The sequence below is a fragment of the Macrobrachium rosenbergii genome, chromosome 55 (genome assembly GCF_040412425.1).
Source record: "Macrobrachium rosenbergii isolate ZJJX-2024 chromosome 55, ASM4041242v1, whole genome shotgun sequence".
In the NCBI taxonomy this organism is placed as follows: Eukaryota; Metazoa; Arthropoda; class Malacostraca; order Decapoda; family Palaemonidae; genus Macrobrachium; species Macrobrachium rosenbergii.
Genome location: NC_089795.1, coordinates 61,185,988 through 61,209,282, shown reverse-complemented (window position 1 = coordinate 61,209,282; position 23,295 = coordinate 61,185,988). Strand labels below are relative to the sequence as shown.

Sequence of the window (23,295 nt, the reverse complement as noted above, 5' to 3'; positions counted from 1 at the left end):
TGATGTGTCATAGTTCTCTGTTCTTCTGAAGTTTTGTTTATTATTTGTTTTATCAAATATTTTTCATACTTTCTGAAACTTAAAAATTATCTCTTTTTCAGAAGTGTAGTTGACCCATGGCTTCACTACAAGAGAAAGTAAACGCCGTTCTTTGGTTGGCTGAACTAAAATGTACTGTCGCTGTCCAAAGAAGGTTTACAACCCAGTACAATAAAGAAGCACCACACGGGAATTGAATAGCCAGGTGGATGAAGAAACTGGTTCTGTTATTGATAAACCACGGTCTGGTAGACCATGTGTGGATGAAGGAACTGTAGCATTTGTAGATTTGATGCATTTGGATTCTGTACGCATTCATTTTAAGTTTTTTTTTCTGCAGAGTCTTTTGCACAGTAGACTCTGAAAGCCTCATCTCCAACGATGCTCGTCTCAGACTCTACCAGACCGTGGTTAATCAATAACAGAACCTGTTTCCTTAAATTTCTTCATCCACCTCGCTATGCAATTCCTGTGTGGTGCTTCTTTATTATACTGGGTTGTAAACCTCTGGGCAGCAACAGTACATTTTAGCTCAGCCATCCAAAAAACGCAGTTTATTTTCTCTTCTAGTGAAGCCATGGGCCAGCAGCAGATCTGAAAAAGAGGTAATTTTTAAGTTTCAGAAACTGTGAAAAATATTTGATAAAACATAATAAATAAAACATCAGAAGAACAGGAAAACTAGACACATCAAGCTTTCTTACCCTTTCTACAGATCAATTCTATCATGCATAGTTACGAAGCGACAAGTATTTTAAATTGCATCATGACTTCAAGGACACCCTGTACATATATAATCCTCGTGGAGTGGCGTAGCCATACATTCAACACACATGATGATGGGCAATTAAGATTCATATCTCTTGTTCATATTCATTCCCGGAGTTCTGTAATTATTTCATAATTACATTTTCATGGGCTCTAAAAAAAGATAACACAATTCTCATTAAACTCATATATAAAATTTGGACACAAAATTATGCTATTTTTAACATCAAAATGCATTAAAATTCGCTTAGTAAGACACTATATTGGACCAGTCTTCCACAGAAAAATAGAAACGTAAGTGGAAGGCAATGAAAAATAAAAGAACAGAGAAAATATACCTCACCCAAACAGGGAGTGGTTGTTAACGGCGGACCAGTTGTTTGATCAGTAAGGACTTTACAATATGTAATTCATGAATGTTGGTTGTTTGCCCGATGATTTTCAAATCTTTATTTTCAATGTAAGTTTTACAGCTTTTAGAGAAGTTTCTTATACTAAAATGTTCCAGGCTCGTGAGTCCGCGGCCTGGATGTATGGTGACCCCCCGCCACCCCTCTATGATAGTTGATGCGTACCTTAAGTTGTCTGTGTGTGGATCCGACATAAGTCCGCTAGTTACACCTAAGGCAAGTATAGTTATACAATACACAAGAGGACATAAAAGGGCACAGATGATCCTTGAACCGAAACAAAGAACGGATGTTCAGGGGATTCTCCGGGATCAGGTTAACTTTCATGGCAGGAAAACGTTCTTGTATTATCTGAGTAAACTCTATTAAAGGAGCCATTACTGACATAAGGGAAGCTGGCATCAAATTCCAGCTTTGCTATAGTAGGATATTATGACTGGATTACGAAACGCTGGGATTAAATAAGAACAACTGAATCTTAATTACCCATCACTATACGTGTTGTATATATATATATATATATATATATATATATATATATATATATATATATATATATGTATATGTATAATTATAATATAAATATATATATAGCTGAGCAAGACAATACAAAGATGTATTACGTTACCAGATGGCGCTGGGGTCAGCCTTAGTCATGGCACTATATACAGATGCCCCGACACTTCTCAAGTAGGCTGAGTCGGACGACTGAGGAGTCATTTCATTGAATGTATCGCAGTTGTACAGGTGATCCGTGCCGAATTCTGAAGTCATCTGAAAGGCATAGTTCATGAAAGGTAAACAGCTGTATCTTGCTGAATCATCCCGAGCCTGTCTCCTATGTATAAACATTAAACGGTAGCTTTTCCTGTATCCCAGATCTATTTCCTTGGTACGTATAAAAAAGAACCTAAAATTATAATTACATTCGTGAAAAAGGGTCTTTTTCTACATAATGGATCGACTGGTATATGCTTAGGAAAACTAACCTTAAAAGCATCTTCTGGGAAGGTCAAAATTGTTTCAAATGAAAAAATTTCTAATTCTGGTTTTCCTAATACGGGCTCGTATATTGCTTTGAAAAAGACTGCTCTTGCCAATTTGCACTGAGAATAAAGACAGCAAATGGGTGTTTCAAACTTTTCTACAGTTCCTTTCGAAGGAACTCAGGAAACTCATTGTATCAAGATATATTATAGCCTCTTTTCTCCTTAATGATAATCATGCCTCTTGCGTATTGCCGCCGATCTTACAACAAAAACTAATCCACCTGGTAATAAAAGGCACCTGCGTCTGCTGCTGTCAAGAAAATTGCATGGCTAGTAACCTCATCCCTAATAGATTTATCGACTAATTAGTAGACTGTACCGTTCGGTATCTACCTTTCCTAAAGGAGAAAACGGTTTATGGTAAATGATTAAACTGTACAATTCACATGGAAAATTTACATTTTTTACTGCATAACGCTACTTGTTGATTTATTGCTACAAGACGTACATAGTATTATGAATACTTAAAGTTGTAAATAAATTCCAATATATAATTGTATACAAACATGGATATGTAAACAAGTTACGAACAGGCATAATATATATATATATATATATATATATATATATATATATATATATATATATATATATATATATATATATGTGTATATATATACATATATATACATAAAATATATGTACTTATATATATTATGCCTGTTTGTAAGTTGTTTAGATATCCATATTTGCTTGCAATTGCATATTTTAATGTATTTACAACTTTCAGTATTCATAATTACATGTACATCCTGTAGCAATAAACAAATTAGACCAGTTATGTAGTAAATTTAAACATTCCAACTGATATGTATGTGGATTAAATGATTCACTCTTAGCTTTTTCTGGCGAACCAAGCCTTCAAGATCAACTCGACTGAAACTTCGTATTCAAGACATTACTGAGAAAATATTTTATTTAAAATATTTTATTTAGCGCCATGCAATCTCTCACAGTTGCATTTTTTATAGTGTACTTATTATTTCGTTTCATTGTTATGCAGTGCCCTGAGGTAAGACTGAATTTATAAAGGAAAATAACTTTTTCGTTAAGTTTAAAGCTTATATGCACATCCAAAAAGACTTTTAGCTTTCATACTCGGTGGTCCAAGCGATGCCGTAACGACCCCTTTAAATACAAATTCCTTTTAGACTAAGGCTCTCCTCCACTGGGATTTAAATCCTACCGAACATATGAAGCAATCTTAACTACAAATAGCCTTAAGATTTCTCTCTCTCTGTATACTGTAGTACAGTATATACAGTATATATATATATATATATATATATATATATATATATATATATATATATATATATATAAATATATATATATATATGTGTGTGTGTGTGTGTGTCAGTAGGTGCAACGTGAAGGATCAGTCCCTTATTTGTTTTCTAAGTACTTTATTATTGCTGCAACGTTTCAAGACGTAAAAGTTCCATTTTCAAGCTGTAAAAAGAGAAGACAATCGTTAAAATACCAACTCGGAATAAGAAGTAACAGTCTTATTCCGAGTTCGTTATTTTAACGTTTGTCTTCTCTTTTTATAGATTGAAAATGGAACTTTTACGTCTTGAAACGTTGCAGCAATAATAAAGTACTTAGAAAACGAATAAGGACTGATCCTTCACCTTGCACCTACTGATGTCTACTGTATATATGTGTATATATATATATATATATATATATATATATATATATATATATATATATATATATATATATATATATATGTTCTTTTCTTCATTCCAATGATATTTTCACTATTAGCAAAATACAAGTGCTTTCCAGAATGGATTCTATAAGAAGAATGAAAATTATGTTTCTTTACAAGCACCCTAAAAATTTTAACCTTTTGCAACAGCGCCTTGCAGCATCCCCTTTGCTAGTTGAATATTTTTTAAAACTCCTGAACGTACAAATTTTACTTTTATAATCCCTGTTGACATGGGATCATAAAGGGTGAAACCCACGACTGCAAAGGTTTTATGTTTACTTTTCCTTTTTCTTCCCCCTTACATGTCAAAACAAATAAATAAGAAAATACAGGTTACTGGAAATAACATAAAAACCAAAATGTGGGAAAAAAAGAAATACTGACTATTTTGGTGATGAGGGAAAGCGTTCGTAAAGGCCTTAACAAAGCACTGATCCTGAGTCCAGGTCCGCACCTATTCATAAGTTTTTTGACAGCTTCAACGCCCACCTCACCCCCCCCCCCCGCCTCCCTAGTTACTTCGGTCATTTGGAGACATCTTCCCTATCTGTATCCATTTTTATTTATACTTTTAGTTAATAAATAAAATTCTGCCATGTCCAGCGTCAACATATCTTCGGCTTTGAAATAAAAGTGCAGTCCTTTCCTTTCATGGTGCAGTGTTTCCAATACCTTGAGACCTACTTTTTTCCTTGTGACATTAAAGAGCACAAGCTTAATTTTCCGTCTTCTTACGAAACAATGCTTTGAAGTTGAAGAAGAAAAGAAAAATTTTTTATTAAAGTGACTAATCTTTGCTCATGCACATTTTTCTTGTGAAATTACAATGCTTTATCCAGAACAAGACAACCAAAAAAGCAGCATGGCCATTGTAAGACAAGAAAAAGGGTTTTAATGGATTTGTAAACTCAAGCAATGACAAAATTTTATCTTTAAACCAAAGAAAAAAAGATGGAAATGATTCTAGGAACACGGAAGAAGACCTTTACGAAGTGAGTGGATAAAGGGTAATTCGTTCGGAATTTGAATCGTAATACGTATTACAAATTATGAGGGGTCGTTGCCCTGTCCAACAAAACAAACCCAACTGTTTAAACATGCTCATCTATCACAAAGCAAGTCTATTTCCTCTTTCTCGGGTGGAGACCCGATCATTTTCCCTTTGCTTTTTTCCTTAGCCATAGGCAACATTAACTGTGGACAACTATAAAAAATACGTCAGAGTCGAGTAATTGTCACAGACAGAAGTAAAAAGAGAGAACGTGTCCAGGTAAGATGATACTAGTTACAAAGAAGAATTAATGACACAGGTATTCTGTTACGAGAACAAATAATACCAAAATAATAACAATTCTTGTCTTGAATGTATCACATGAATATATCACGTGATTCTTTTAGATAAAATGACCAAGAGCATAAGTACAACTATGGTTTAATGATCCAACCGGAAAAGTAAAACAATCAATCAAGCATCTAAATGCACAAATGTTCTCTAATATTCATATCTAAATGTATTCATATCACGCCCACATTACAAATTATCTTATGATATGCTGTTCATTATATACATGAGACCCAGATACAGTCAAATTTTACTGTGTTCCATCTAATGTGTTAATAGGTCTTTAACGTGAAGGTTGCATAAACATAAACAGTATGAAAAAGTACTGTTGACAGCCCTTCTTTCTCTCTTTTTATATAATCATAGAATAATTAATATCATTAGATGATTTGAATACCGAGCAAAGTTTCTTCATTTGCCACTGCCTACGGATTGTTAAGACGAAACAGATTTTTCCGAATCCACCATTATCACTAAGGAATGGAACACATTTCAAGAGTATAATTTTTGTTTATGACACTAATTCGGAGGAAGCATCGCATAATTATCACTATAAGATGATTAAATTTGGAACCAGTAATACGTCCTCCTTAAGTAAGACTAATAGGATACCATAACGTCATATTTCTCCGTATCCGTCACTTGAGACTTTGTTTATTATTATGTGTATTTTACAACCGAATAAGCTAAGCGGTAACTAAACAGGAACGTGTATTGTCTCTGAACTCTATGAGAAACCCGTCATTACTTCACGTCACTTTATTTCACCGATAATTAAATCCGAGATACAACATTAATGACCATAAGAAATAGAATAACAGCTACAAACATTATAAAGAACAGCCCCCTTTTACCGCAAAGGCATATTGACGACCACATTAATAGATGTTCATTTAAAATACAGAATGACATATTCAAATAAAAAAAAAATCCGTTCCTCATCATTTGCAACAACGTTCCTTTTATGTAGTGGATAAGGATATGTGTACGTTATCTGATCTAATTGGTGGAAATCCGTTTCATGTTCACTCAGACTTGAACAGAGCTAACGAGGAAGCATTTCACTCGTATTCACTCACGTTTATATATCCTTGGTTCCATTACTGCCCCCCTCAGCCTTGGATTTAGGATCCTATTTTAACAACTATCTTGCCAAAGCAAATCTGTCGACGACGGAGAAAAGTCACAAAAAAGGCATCTCCAAAAGGAATAAGAAGTAACGCAAGGGTTGGAAATCTCTGAGTTCTTAGCCTCCCACAAGAAGCATCTCCTAACTTTTCTTTCAGTTTTCTTTCCGTTCTTATCATTATTATTATTTATTCTTTTTTTTTTGTCATTTTAGGGTTATCCTGAATATTCCATTTCTTCTCACTGTTGTTCATTTGTTTTCACTTGACTGATCTTCGAAGCTTCCTTACCTTTCAGTATGTACCGTATAACAAATATTTCCTTTTATAAATTTCCTGCAGAGTACATTCATATTTAGTCATTTTATTATTCTCCAGCTTAGGTTATCCATTACACTTTCATGTTTCTCATGTTGCAAAACTCGTCCTTTACGGCTTAGAAATCCTTTGTTTGCTGGTTTAGTTTTCTTGCCTGGTCTGATCCCTGTTTTACTGGCAGCATCAACTGACCCTTTCCCCTTTACCAAGCTATTTTTGCAGAGCTTAGTTCTCTCGCGTTGCTGTTTGTTAAATCTCCTGCAAACATTTACTTATCTCTATATTTTATACTGAGATGAATTTCTCTCCACAAGCAATCTTCTTTCTGAATACTTATGTACATTCTTATAATGTCTGAAGATGTTTAAGCCAGTAGTTGTATTTTATTACTACTAAGGCACATATCCTTCCCATAAAATTTGAACTATAAGAGTAAGAAATGGCTGCTCAGTTCTTCGTGCCCTTAAGTATTTGAGCAACGAAGAATAGTGGTAGACAGAGACATACAAAGGCCTGGCTAAGCCACCCATTAACAAACTTAGTGGCCTATTTCTTCATCGACCTCTTACTGGAATTTTATATGGACACTGTATTGGCGAAAACCCTTTCCGCCATCTGACTATGCTAAAGTCATTACTTAACAAATTCCTTTCGAGAAAGTCATTCTTGCCTGGGGTTTTTTTTTCCTAATAAAACATTCATAATACATTGGCATTTAAAAATGCAGCTTACAGATTTATGCCGTCGAAAGTACAGTATTTAGGTTTCTGTTTCATCACTTCTGCTTCTAACTTCCTCAAACACTACCGCCAGACAAAATAACCTTATGATCGTTGTGTTATCTGTTCTAGTTTTTTCCTTAATTTTATTTCCATAAGTGAGAAGATGAAACCCCAACCAATCTCTCTCTCTCTCTCTCTCTCTCTCTCTCTCTCTCTCTCTCTGAAAGCAATAAACTCAGACTACCAAATGTTGCATTAAGACTATTCTAGATAATAGTTTTGTGTTGCCCATCTCATCGGCTTTCTATAAGAGGGAAAAAACACTGCAACTCAAGTTAAGAAATCCTTACGATTCGCCGAGCAACGTCAAAATAAGGAAATGTGTTAAAATAAGATTATTCAAGAGGAGAAGTTTCACCCAATTATACATGCTCAAATTAGTTCGTCAATTAAAAAGTTTTAATGTGATCATGTCCAAAACACCATAAAGGTACCGCCATTTCTCTCTCTCTCTCTCTCTCTCTCTCTCTCTCTCTCTCTCTCTCTCTCTCATACTAAGAGGCTTAAGCGATTTTACCTGAATGATTAATGACTAATTTAAAGCGTCATCGCATACCCTTTATGTAAGAGTAAATTCAAGCATATAAAAATATATTTGAGGAATTGGACTCCAGAGGTAAGTGTATATGATTTGAAGAGATCCTCTAACTTTAAACTGGAATTAAAAATGCAAGATATGGGTCTTACAGCGCCGCCTGCTGAAAAGAAACCTTGCGGTGCATTCAGGAATTGATGATTTAACTGCAAGATACTAAAGGCGGTAGCAATAAGTAAAGGCCACTACGTTCTTGAATTGCTGAATTGCGACATGGAACATGCTGTTGATGACGTTTGGGAGCTTCAAATGCTGCTTACTATCATCTATACTTATTACCATAGAAAAACTGTACAAAATAAAAACCTGAAGAGAAGATATCTGTATCCTTGACCGTTTTCAAAATCCGGCATGATTCTGGACACGGTGAGCCGAAGTCGTCTCTGACCTCTCTCTCTCTCTCTCTCTCTCTCTCTCTCTCTCTCTGTGTGTGTGTTCTTTTATTCGATCTCTTTCTCTCTTTCCTTAAAGCAAAAGCGCTCTGTGTCTGTCTATATCTAAAAAAAAAAACGCTTTAACAATATGATAAAAACCACATGATTGCTTAAAGTAATTATTATTTCAAAATTTTTATGCATGTTATCGTTTCCACTTTTGTATGAGCAAACTGCTACTCTTTGATTACCTGTGACAGCCGAATATGTTAGGAAAACATTTTATAAAGGTTTACATAAAAATAACTGTGATTTGTGAATACAAACAATGTTAGCTGAATAAGGCTTGTAAATACAAGAAAGGAATTCATAGTTATAAAATTCCTTGAACAGGAAGAAAAACATGCATATATATTCAAGAGGCATAATAGATTAGCCTAGGATAAATGGTAGGGATTACTGCTGATGATAAGCCAGTGATAAAAATACTTATAATTAAAGGATAAAGAAAATTGTACCGCAACTTAACGTAAGCTGTCAAACACAAACTTAAGTTACCCTAACTTTCATGAAAAGTTGGCTTGCACTTATATTAGCAACCTGGTCTTTAGGAACTAATCACATCGATAAGTGAGGAGTGGATTTAGACTCGGTTTCCAAAATATCTTCGTAGGGACTAAAGTCTTGTTCACAACAAGCCTTGCTCTTTGCTTAATTAATTTTTTGTATCCTGCGGCGATGTCACGCTGATATATTGCAGATAACAGAAGACTGTGAGCAAAAACGCAAATATAATTAAAATTAACCTAAAAGTTATTCATTTGGGTAACGAATACATGTTCATATAGATTAAAATATCCTAAAGTTTCAAAATATCGCAGGTGCATTGTGCTTATTGTTAAAATGTTTTGTTTTCGATTTCATTACTATAGTTTTGTACAAGCATGAACAGTACAAAATGCGCCGAAGTTTCTTCAGCGAAACCGAGTTTCCTATGCAGCGTATAATCAAGGCTACCGAAAATGGATCTATCTTTCGGTGGTCTCGGTATAATGCTGTATGAGCCGCGGCCCATGAAACTTTAACCACGGTCCTATATCGCTGCCAGATGCACGATTATGGCTAACTTTAACCTTAAATAAAATAAAAACTACTGAGGCTAGAGGGCTGCAATCTGGTATGTTTGATGACTGGAGAGTGGATGATCAACACACCAATTTGCAGCCCTCTAGCCTCAGTATTTTTTAAGACCTGAGGGTGGACAGAAAACATGCAGTCGGACAGACAAAGCCGGCACAATAGTTTTCTTTTACAGAAAACTGGAACTGATAAGAGGGCTAGCTACCGTGAATTTAGATTGCATTTCCCCTCTGATCAAAAGGTTTAGGGACTCACAAGAGAACCAGTATCTTTTGTATTTCTTTACTCTTAGTTTAACAAATAAAAATATAAATGAAAGGAATCAAAAACTAGAAACTATGAATAGCACAGCCCCAGGAAAGTTTTCAGTGTGAACTTATTCATTTCCATAAAAGTTAAAATAATACAAATGCATCAAAAAAGTAAAATATAAAAAACTGACAAATTCTGAAGACAAGAGTACTGGTCAGTACCCTTAGCTGTCGGTATGGAAAACATTGAACCCTTGCCTTTCGTTAAAAGGACAAACTACAATCAGTTTAATTCCATAGAATATAAAAAATTTTTGAATTTTCCCATAACAGATTCAGTAAGCCTTTCTTAAAAAAAAAAAAAAAAAAAAAAGGTGGGGGAAGGAAAACCTAATAAAGAAGCGTTGAAGATTAGAAGGCTCAGAAAAAACAGGAGATGGAGAAAATTCCAGAAAGGAAGAAGAAAGAATTCTTTCAGTGACGAAGAAATCCAGGGCTGTGAACTGACGATGAGGAAAATGTAACCTATGCAAAATAATTCAAATAACGTTTTCCCTAAAGTGGACGTTACTTTTTATTGGAAAATTGCATTCTCAAGTGCTGAGTTCGAAATGTCTGAGAAAATATGATCGGAAATTCTCACAAACTCATTTGACCATCTTTTGAAAAAAATGGAATGGAATATAGAGTTTAGGCGCTGGAAAGGAAATTGAGAGTAGGTAGGTTTCAAAGGTGTAACAGGAAGAAAACCTCGCAGTTGCACCATGAAACAATTGTTAGGAGAGGGTGGATGGTAAGATGGAAGAGAGAGAATATGAATGGAGGTACGGTAAAAGGAAAGAAATAGGTTGCAGCTAGGGGCCGAAGGGACGCTGCAAAGAACTTTTAGTAATGAATCTAGGTAGAGTAATTGTCTTGTATACCTTAAACAGGTATATGTATATAATAATAATAATAATAATAATAATAATAATAATAATAATAATAATAATAAACTTATTGAAAGAATGGCCGTCTGGATGCCGTTGAGTTTGTAATTTGTAGTTTCTCAACCTCTCGAGTGAGCTTCTTTATAGCAGCAGGTAAATTGTACAGTGAGCGACTGAACTTTTATCCCAAGGAACGCCTTGCCCATGAGATACCAATTCAGCCGCCCGCTACTAGAGGCAGCGCGCCCTGTGACCAGAACTCCCGAGGCCTGACGCCAGCCAATTAGCGCATACGTCGGTCAGATACTCTCCCGGATGAGTCATTCCGCTCTTAGCCAGTAGGAGGAGCACAACCCCCACACCCAACCGCCCACCCCACCCCACCACACCCCCCTAAAGCTTTGATAACCAATCAAATATCGCCAGAATTTTTGTAAGCACACTTGCCGGTATAAATATGGCATAGATGTACACCCCTGGCTTCATTCGACTTTTGAAAAATGGTGGAAAGCTCTACCGGAACGTCAAGGAATAAATAAACTTTGAACAGCTGCTGTATAATTTGCCTGCTGCTGCAAAGAATCTCATTCGAGAGATTGAGAAACTATAATACAAACTCAACAGCTGTTCAATGAAATTTGTCTGAGAGAGGGATTTCTTCCAAAATATATAATAATAATAATAATCCACAGTTTCGAAATATACAATCTCTTGTCGTACTAATCTTTCCTAATTATCAAGACATGTTTGTGAACAATAGTTGGTCGAAAAGTCTTATACGCACACAATATATATATATATATATATATATATATATATATATATATATATATATATATATATATATATATATATATATATATATCTATATATATATATATATATATATATATATATATATATATATATAATACTGTATATAATATATACAGTGAGTGTGTGTGTGTTTTTACTCTCAAACTTGCTGGAACATTTCTGGTTTCTGCAAGTATTTATGAACCGAAGCGGCTAGCTCAACGGACTTATGTGCTAAAGCTTACGGCTTTTCTTGGTAGTCAACCATTCAAGCACTGAGCAAACACCAAGTTCCCTAAAACTATGGTTATTGTGAACTAACGCTCAGCAGTCAATTGTAAAATTAGTTTCAATTCTACTGTGCATAGTCCTGTTGAATTCATGTTTTTGTACTTAGAATCGAATTCAGCCATCATATTTATCAGGTCAAATAAATTTTAACGAACGTGGAAAATTCCATATGAATTAATCCAAATTATTTAGTCATATTATATATGACTCTTCGAATCGAACCCGAGAACAAATTCCAGGGGTTCAAGAGCCCCCTCACCACATCAAGGTGGTCCAAAGTCGTGGGGGTTAATTAAGAGGATGTTATTGTTCCTTTTAATGAGTTTATTTTTTTTTTATTTTGGCGGGAAGGGGCGCTGGATTTGAATGGAGTCTTCCTGATATGTATACTGGAGGCTATGTATTCAGCCGATAGCTCCTCAGAGGTGAGCATCCAGTAGTGCAATATCCTTTTTTGCTTGTTTTTACTAATAAAATCTGTTTCTAACGTCCTTCTTTTCCGAGTTCATCCAACACTGCTCTCTCTCTCTCTCTCTCTCTCTCTCTAAATATATATATATATATATATATATATATATATATATATATATATATATATATATATATATATATATAATACGATTACTTAGATGTATTAAAATCGGAAAAATGGAATGAACCTTTCAAACAAAATTATCTGAACATCACCAAGAATGCACAGCTACTTGAAGACGCCACCTCATTCAGAAATTGGTGACCACTCCAAGGTGAGTAGTAACAAGAGATGGCCTGAGAGTTCTAAACATAAGAGACAATCCCACTCAAGCGTGGTATCATTTTCGTTGAGAGCAATTATACAGACCGCGTTTGGTTGTGACAATGCATAGTTGTTTTGTCTCTTTGTGTCACGGCTATACAACAAGGAATTGTTCTGTTTTCTCACTTATTCATCATTTATTTTCAGTAAGATCCACCGAGCATAACCACATTCATTGTATTTGTTCAGTGGTCTTTCAGTTGTTGCCCTACTTCTATCGGTAAATTTTAACTAACTTTCAGCCATTAAATAAATATATGCACACAATCTTACGATTTATGAATCATGTTAAATATATTTAACATATATATGTTCTTTTCCTTATGTAGAATTCAACAAGCAGCACCAAGAATACCAGTGCAGCCATTCCGTAATTTAACGCCCACGCCTTTGCCCATTCTTTGTCTCATAACAACCACGCAGACCGTTTCACAAAAGCCTTACGACGAGAAAGAAGCATAACGCAATGGTCCGTCATGGCTCGTTAGCCCCAAGAAGAAATAAGATAGTCCTTCCAGTTTTTGATGGTTGCGCATTTTTTAGATTAATTGGCATATGCCCATTGAATGCCGAAGCCGCGGGGCTTATCTTATAAGCGTGAGAGGAGACTGGCTATTAACTTTTGTCCAAGAATCTTAAAGAGGATGTTGTTTTCATTCTTTGACATCTTGATTTACTGGAAGTCCCGCGTTAAGCAACATGATCTAGTTTTTTTGTTGCTAGTTCTAGAAACATGTTTTCTTCTCAAAGTCAATGTTTTCTAGACACGTATTGTATTCATCTGCTAGTTCCAGGTGCATGAAGGTTGATGTTTAAATATCTACATTTCATAAAATATAATTTTGTGTTATAGTGTTATAACTTTTTACCTACTTTTATTCATCATCTTGCTTTATACTCCTTTATATGATTATACCTTCTATCTTGGAAATGCATTTCAAAAATGTCTGATTCACTGAATTCATCTTTCTGCTTTCCTGGATCCACTTCATATCATTCATCCCTCTTTGGCGGATATGCCGCCAACCACTTTCTGCTTTACAAAGAGGGTTATCATTGAACCTTTCATATTTACTTCTCTATTTTCATTTTTTCCTGTGCATCCCCGTCTCCCTGTAAGCTTAAGAGCTCACTTATTTCCTTATAATCAATTCGCTAGTCTTGATATCCACGATCGCATTTGAACCCTTCTTCTCCATCTAAAATCGACCTATTTATACTTTCGCTGCAAGTCTTCCAGTTACTCTAATAATGCAAGCTGAAAACAAACAATCGTGTCCCCTCTCATAAAGATAATTTAGTGCTGTGTATATATGAACTGTGTTTGTATCAAAGACACTCTCCTAACGGAAATAAAGTGAATTGTAAAATTAAATGCGAGGGATATCTGGTCATTAAAGTGGCAGTGCTGGCAAGCTGTCACAAGGGATTTCCGCATTTGCTGTTAGTCTGGAAGTGCGCTAGATCAACCATGTAGATCAGCACACACTGAATATCCATTGATACTGAGAGAAATATGCATCAGCTCTTGGCATATTTTTCATCCGCTTCTCTCCGTACGTTGATTTCACTTCCTGAATTTTATTTGTCACATTTATTTGCCATTACATGAACATTTATATACAACAATAACATAAATTTACAATACTATCTGTACAAGCGCGTGAGAAAGCTTCCCTTTGAAAGTGTGCTTAAAGGTTCATACCAGTTAGCACACACGTGGCACTGATGTCTGAGAAAGAGATCTAGTCTTCTTGTAGCTTAATCGGTAACGTTGCGTGCTTTCAAGCCAAAGCATCTCTCGGACGTGAGCTGAAACCTACTGAAGAGCTGATGTTTATTTCTCTCCTTTAATTTATATTTGCGATAATATACATGTAAACTTTCGTGAATGCTATTTGTAACACTGAATTTCTATCGGGACACTTGCATGGCGACCCAAAGGAAAGCCATTTTCCACTGATACATGCTAAGATTATACAACAAATCATAAACAGAATTCATAAAACAGACAGCAAAATCTTACTTATCATACGAAATACATCAAAATCGTTACTTCCTTTTCCATTAATAATCTCTCAAATAAAAATAATCGAACAGTAGGTTAAAATATCAAAATGAAGTCAGAGATTTCTGTGCGTGTTAAGCGTGCAGAAGAGATAGCAGAGAACTTCATTCAGAAATTTAAAATTAAATATTCCGCTAAACTATAAAACTCTCCCCAGTCTAGATATAGGTCCTGAAAAACGACGCCCTGAGTTTCCTAAGAGTACTAGTAACCCCTTTCGAAGACTATTTTCCTCTGGGCACTGAAACTATTTTTACTTAAGCTCTTTTTAACCAATAACGCGTTCTCTTTCAGCGGAAATTTGTACAGACAAAAATTCGGTTGTAGCAAGGGCAGCCCACCATCATCCCACATTAGCCCGTCTCTATATGGAATACTGTACGTTCAAACTGAAATTCAGGGTGCTATCAAACCCAGGGGAAAGATCAGTCTCCGATACGTCGATGACATTTTCACCTTCTGGGATGGCAGCTGGGGAGATTTTGGCCTTTTTTCCAACAAAACCAGTTCTTCAGTTCGTAATATGAAATTCAAAACCGATTCGGAAAAAGATATAAAGCTAACCTTTCAAGATGTAAAAATAATACTTTGTTGGTAATGGGCGTTTTCAAGAATGAGTGTATATATATATATATATATATATATATATATATATATATATATATATATATATATATAATTCAAAACCGATTCGGAAAAAGATATAAGAAGCTAACCTTTCAAGATGTAAAAATAATACTTTGTTGACAATGGGCATTTCAGAATGAGTGTATATATATATATATATATATATATGTATATATATATATATATATATATATATATATATATATATATATAATATATAATATTATACTTTCGCCTCTTTCCTCTTTCCTTTATCTCCGTTTTGGCATGAGAACAATTTATTCTTCAGAAGTCTGCGGAGTTCATGGTCGTTTGGCTGGTTCCACAAGAATGTAAGCTCATTATAAATAATAATAAAAATAACACAGAGAAGACTCCTATAGAACAGCCTCTCCTTCCACTCCACTTTCCTCTTCTTTTTTTGAAACAGATGTGATTCTACTCCAGACGAAGCTAACAAAACTTGTTAATTGTCCAGCGGGATTACAAGACCTCATCTTGACAGGACGACCTTCACTATGGAACATAACAGCAAATTCACACTTCTCCACAGTGGAATAATTCACAAACTTAAGGAAAATTATATCATCGAATTTTCCGGTAGGCTGTGTATATATATGTATGTACAGTATTACACAAGAGTATGTATATATATATATATATATATATATATATATATATATATATATAACTATATATATATATATATATATATATAACAGTGAATGTTTGTATGTTTGTATGTCTGTTTGTATGTTTGTGACTAAAAGAATCCCCAAACGCTTAACCGATCTAGACAAAATTTGGCACGTGGCCATCATTTGATCCATCTTAGATAACAGGGTGGGTTTCAAACCCTACCCCCGCCCCTTTCCTAACCCCTTACCTTAGTAACGTATGCGGTAAATAAACTCTACGGGTTTATCATACATAATTTCACGCACTCGAGACCATAGAAATATATCACTGAAAATGCTTTTTAGTCACCACAGTCATACCGCACAGTAATATCTGAATATAAAGGACAGTCACCACAATGATATCTGGATAAAAGGGACAGTCACCACATTAATACCTGGATAAAAGGGACAGACAGCACAGTAATACCTGGTTAAAGGTGACAGACAATACAGTAATACCTGGATAAAAGGGACAGACAGCACAGTAATACCTGGTTAAAGGTGACAGGCAATACAGTAATACCTGGATAAAAGGGACAGTTACCACAGTAACACCTGGATAAAAGGGACAGTCACCACACTAACACCTGGACAAAGAGGACAGACAGCACAGTAATGCCTGTATAAAAGAGACAGTCATCACAGTAATACCTGGATAAAAGGGGCAGACATTACACTAATAGCTGGATAAAGAGGACAGACAGTAGAGTAATACCTGGATAAAAGGGACAGTCACCACAGTAATACCTGGATAAAGAGGACAGACAGCACAGTAATACCTTGATAAAAGAGACAGTAATCAAGTAATACCTGAATAAAAGGGACAGACAGTACACTAATACCTGGTTAAAAGGGACAGTCACCACAGTAATACCTGGTTAAAGGGGACAGACACCATAGTAATACCTGGATAAAAGGGACAGTTACCACAATAATACCTGGATAAAAAGGACAGTCATCATAGTAATACCTGGTTAAAGGTGTCAGACAGAACAGTAATACCTGGTTAAAAGGGACAATCACCACAGTAAAGTCTGGATAAAAGGGACAGTTGCCACAGTGATCCCTGGATAAAAGGGACAGACAGAACAGTAATACCTGGATAAAAGGAAAGTCACCGCAGTAATTTCTGGATAAAGGGGACAGTCATCACAGTAATACCTGGATAAAAGAGACAGTCACCACATTAATTCTTGTCATTTCACCCACGACTGTTTGAAGGGTGAACGTTCACATGAAAAATGTAGAACTATCTGTGGACCGTCAATACAAATCCCTCCCTTTCTCCCTTCTTCCTCCCCTACTCTTCCCCCTTCCCATCCCCTTTCCTTTTTCTATCCCCCTGCACGTAGACTACTATTCAAAATTTTCCCGGGCAGCACCGGGTTGGTCAGCTAGTGTGTATATATATGAGCATATATATATATATATATATATATATATATATATATACTCTCTATATATATATATATATATATATATATATTGTAATTTCATAATTTCAAACTTATTTACCTAAATTATTACTAATTTTTCAACAATATTCCTCGCATTTCTGCCGTTACAGGAAATGTATTTTTTTTTGTCTAATTGTTTTTGTTTGCGCATAGGTATATTCCTTACGCAGTAGTTATGACTGCAAAAGTATAAACCGCATGCCCGGGACTCTTAACAAATTTTTTATGCCATGAAATATTTACGCTTCAGAGCACACACACATGCTATATATATATATATATATATATATATATATATATATATATATATATATATATATATATATATATATATATATATATATATATTAATATATATATATATTATATATGTAATATATATACATATATACATATACATATATATATATATATACATACACATATACATATATATACATAAATACATATATAATATATATATAAGCATGTGTATATATATATACATATATATATATATATATATATATATATATTATATATAAGCATGTGTGTGTGTCTTCGAGGCGTAAACATTCATGGCATAAAAATTTGTTAAGAGTCCTGGCGTACGGTTTATCTTTAAGTCATGCTTTGCGTAAGGAATGTAATTATGCACGCAAAAAAATGAGGCAAAAATACACTTCGGAACGGCAGAAATGCGATAGCAATATTGCTGAAAAATTTAATAATAATTTTTAAGTAAATAAGTTTGAAATTAAGGAAATTTCAGTGGATAAAACAAAATTGCACCATCCTAATCTGAAGGGTTATGGTTAATTTCCTGCAATACGGAGTGCTTTAATGCGCGAACCATATTAGAAGGAATATTTCCGAAACAAAAGCTCCATGACAGAAATATCTTTGGTTCAGAATAAAGAAAATGACTTAGAGGCAGAACTGAGAACTTGATATTGTTAACTGCTTCCTATTCAATTCAAATGGGTTATGGGACTTCGAGGGTCTCCTGATCGTTGACGGAGCCATTCCTCATGGAATCAGCAATGGCATAGGAATGCAATGCAATGCCATCTAGTTCATGACCAGAAGTACTGGGATCGCTGAATAGTACAGATCATGGCTGAGTCCTTGAATTTCTAACCGAGGTTGGCATACCTTCCCTGGCACCTAAGTACCCTTTTCTTATTCGTCATTTCATGGCTGCCTTGTTTTATGTTTTTGACGTAATAATCAGTAACGATTTTCCGAAATCTGCTATTAAGCATGCCTCCGGGAAGTTTATCTACTATCGTAATTTTCTACTCATAAAATAGCAATGTCAATTACTTGTGGCAAAGTGACTATGAGTTTGTTTCTCTCCCTGTTTGCGTCATAACGACCCGAAAGAAAATAATGGACGCTTTCCAGCTGTCGTATAACTGACCAAATCTCGTCCTATAAAATTTTCAATTTTCTTTCAATTCGGAATGAACAGAAATTCTCCTTCATGATGAATATTGGTCATAATCACACCAATTACTGTAACGAACATGTTTATTATATGCCGCACTGGATTATTAACTTCTCGTGTTTTAATAATTTTTTAGATACATTACTTACGATCGTCAGTATATACTAGAAACCACTTTCGGTCTTGGTAAAAGACCCACTGCATCGATTCTTACTCCCACAGAACGGTTCTTACATTCTTCTCACAGCTTATACATACGTAAGAGTAGATATCAGAATGATGACGGAATACATCTCCCACTCTCTCTCTCCACAGGGACTCAAAAATAGACAGTCTTTGAAGATCATTAATCTTATCAGGATAGTTAGACCATATTTTTTGAGAGATGTATTGCCATAAAATCCTCAACTTCGTCTTAAGAAGTTGCGGGAATGTGCTTCATTAATCCAGCACTCTCTCTCTTAATAATTACCCCGATTACCACTGCAACCCCCGTTCTTCCAATATATCTTCCCTCTCTCCTTTGCTAACTCTCTCTCTCTCTTAATACATACACACACACATGTATATATATATATATATATATATATATATATATATATATATATATAATATAATGTATACATATATGTATGCATAAAACTAACGCTTTACACACCACAAAAATATTTATGACGTGATGAAAAGAACTCAAATACTAATCTACTATAAAATTAGAAGAAATCTGAAGAACGCTATCTTCACCACTGTCTGTGCGTGTTTATGTGCAATAGCAGGAAATGTTAAGAACGGGATAACGGGTCTTAATGAAACTTGGTAGATTTATTTATTAGGTGACCTTCACAAGGAGATGAACTCTCGGAGAAAATCGGCCGAGAACTGGCAATTTCTTGGCAAAAATCAATCTTATCTACTATAACTGATAAGGATTTTCGGCAGTTTATATAATTCATCGTTGGATACTTATTTCGCTTTTTTTTTTTGGGTAAGTAGACTTTCGTAGCCAGTAAATTCTGGTATTTATAAATAGTGAGATTCCTTCCGTTCAGCATTTTCAGTCCATCACTAGATTGACCTAAAAAATTAAAAGCATACGTAACTGAGGTAAGTATAGTATGTACAGTATACTATAGTATGGTATTACAGTATAGTACAATATAGTATACATTATGCTCGATTTACAATAGATATATATATATATATATTATATATATATATATATATATATATATATATATATATAAAATAATGTATATATATATATATGCATATATATATACTATATATAATATATATATATATATATATATATATATATATATATATACATATATATATATATATATATATATATATATATATATATATGTACCACACGTGACTGTTAATCTAGAAAGCTTGTAACTTTTCTTGCATAAAAATATCTCACTAGATACCATGCAGTTTTAAGGAGATCAAATAGTATATGTACAGTATATATATATATATATATATATATATATATATATATATATATATATATATATATACCTATATATATATATATACAGTATATATATATATATATATATATATATATATATATATATATATATATATATATATATATATATATATATATATATATATATATATACTGTATATATAAATATTCATAAATACATATCTGAATTTTAGGAATGCCTGATTTAGGATGAGGATGTTATACATCCTCACCTAAATTTATTGTAAACACCGAGAACCAGGATTCGATCCTATACCTTTCGTGTTTGATGCAGAATGGATGAGACTTATCCATTCGCATATCAGAAGATATAAAGTTGATTCCGACTCTGGCTGAGTTTGTGACACATTGCCATTCATGTTAGCTTTGCTACTTGTACAAGAGTGGCTCTTTCAAGTGTCTCAGACCCCTCCACATGAAACAAAATGGCCACAGGTCTGCGTGCTGGATAGGGCAAATGCAACTATACCATTTTCTTATGATGTAAGTTACTCCCGACGAATGATATTTGGGGCTTAATATTTTTTAGCATAAACTCAAAAGTATCATAAGCAGCCACGTTACAAAACTGATCAATTAGCTATTAATGTGGAATCATTGAAAGCTAGATGTTTAAGAAAACTTCTTAAACTTTTGAAATATACATATCTTTATTGTCATAATTCAAGCTTTCAAAAATATTCCTGGTTGGGTGGTATGTGTAATTGCTAGGTTAGAGTAAATTCAGCCTTATGGAGTATTAGAGGCTCAATATTTTGTGTATATATATATATATATATATATATATATATATATATATATATATATATATATATATATATTATATTATATTATATATATATATATATATATTATATATATATATATATATATATATATATATATATTATATTATATTATATATATATATATATATATTTTATACACATGTATACTGTATATGTATACATACATACAGTATACATATACAATATATATACATATATATGTATATATATATACACATGAAGATAAACCCCTATTTATATGGAACAACTCTACAAAGGCCAGTGGCTTAAATTTCAAGATTCCAAAGAGAATGGTTTTCATTTTAAAGAAGTTATAGAAGATATGAAACAGAAAGGAGAGATCAGTTATTAGAAAAGGAAAAAATATAAATTAATAAATTAATAGATAAATAGAGAAAAATACAAACAAATAATTAAAATACCAGGCGAAATTTTTTGAGTAGCAATGCACTGCATCTTCGCTTGAACTTTTGAGGTTCTAATAGCACAATTTCCTCCTGGAAACTATTCCACAGTCCAATGTTGTGAGGAATAGGAGACATCTGGAACTGAGAAGTTCGACAGCTTGGTACATTTACAGCATATCAGTGCAGCTGTTCAGCAAATCTGGTCGCTCTCGGCAGGAAACGAGGAAAAGTTATTAACTGTGATAGCAACAGTTCTCGTTTAAAATACAATGTATGAAAAACTGACAAACAACAGACCATCCGTCGATGGTCCACGTCATAACTGATTATGTTAGAAAACAGAAACTTACCAACACGATCCAATCCATCTACAATGAATAAATGTCTGGCTTACGCAGACACCCACACGGGAGAACAGTATTCCAGTAAGGGAAAGACAAAAGACCTAAAATAGGTTGCGTTGATTCTATCATTGCAATAAATATATGAGGCCTTAAGTATAATATCTAACTTCCGTGCGGTATTGCTGACATTTTCATTAGACGTTCCTCAAAACGAAGATGTGGGTCAAACTTTAAATAAACCAAGTATACAGTCAAAACTTCAGACTCAGTCAGCCTCTTCCCTTCCCCGTGTTTTAAAACTTTTCATTATTAAGAGAGTCCACACGCTAACTGATCTTCAAATCTTTTTAAAAAGAATGACCACATTTTCCAGGTTTTTTTTTTCAGAAAAGTATTTCTGATACCATCGTCAGTAAAGATAGAGGGTTATCGGCTTCCTCTACCCATTTTCTCCTAACGTCTCCCAATATCTTCCCTACCCCTCGTAAAGATTTTCAATATTTTTTCATATCTGTTTCTTATCAATAATGGGAGCGATTGTACGTTTCCATAGTTGGTTTTCCCAAATGCATATACAGTGTTATAGCATTTATTCTTATTGCATTTTCCTGGATAAGTCAGATCTATAAAGATTAAGTGCACCCCACTCCATCTGCCTATATTATACAGTATATATATATATATATATATATATATATATATATATATATATATATATATATATAATATATATATATATATATATATAATATATATATATATAATAGATATATATTATATATATAATATATATATATATATTATATATATATACAAGAATATATATATATATATATATATATATATATATATATATATATATATATATATATACATCAAACACAGAGAAGAAGAGAAATATGGTTGTAAATCCTGACCAGTATTGGCTTTATTGCTACCTTCAGAGGACTGATACAAAGTGATAGAAATTCACCATATCATATGCTAAAAAGACATTACATGTGAACATAAAAATGGTTGGAAACCAATTATTTGCACCTGACAGGTGTTTGAAGTAGGAGTCCTACCCTCAGTAGAAACAGATTAACTTTTACAAATACGATTATCTTGCAGGAGCCCGGTTTCCTTTTCTCCCATCTCTCAACTACCTTCCTTTACATTCAAACTTCTTGCATACTTCTTTTGAATCCAAACTTCTTGCATATTTCTTTTGAATTCAAATTTCTTGCATATTTCTTTAGAAATCAAGTTGGATCAGGTTTATA

General features: G+C 33.8%; 1 protein-coding gene across 8 annotated transcripts in view; it reads right to left on the bottom strand.

Annotated features, from left to right (window-relative positions):
* The window catches only part of LOC136835323 (alpha-N-acetylglucosaminidase-like), a 280,695-nt gene that overhangs the window by 174,994 nt on the left and 82,406 nt on the right, over positions 1-23,295 (bottom strand). For all 8 annotated transcript variants that reach the window (XM_067098664.1, XM_067098663.1, XM_067098665.1 and 5 more), the window contains exon 9: positions 1,846-1,991. In XM_067098664.1, the coding sequence (XP_066954765.1) occupies positions 1,846-1,991 (146 nt within the window). The remainder of the gene's footprint in view (positions 1-1,845; positions 1,992-23,295) is intronic.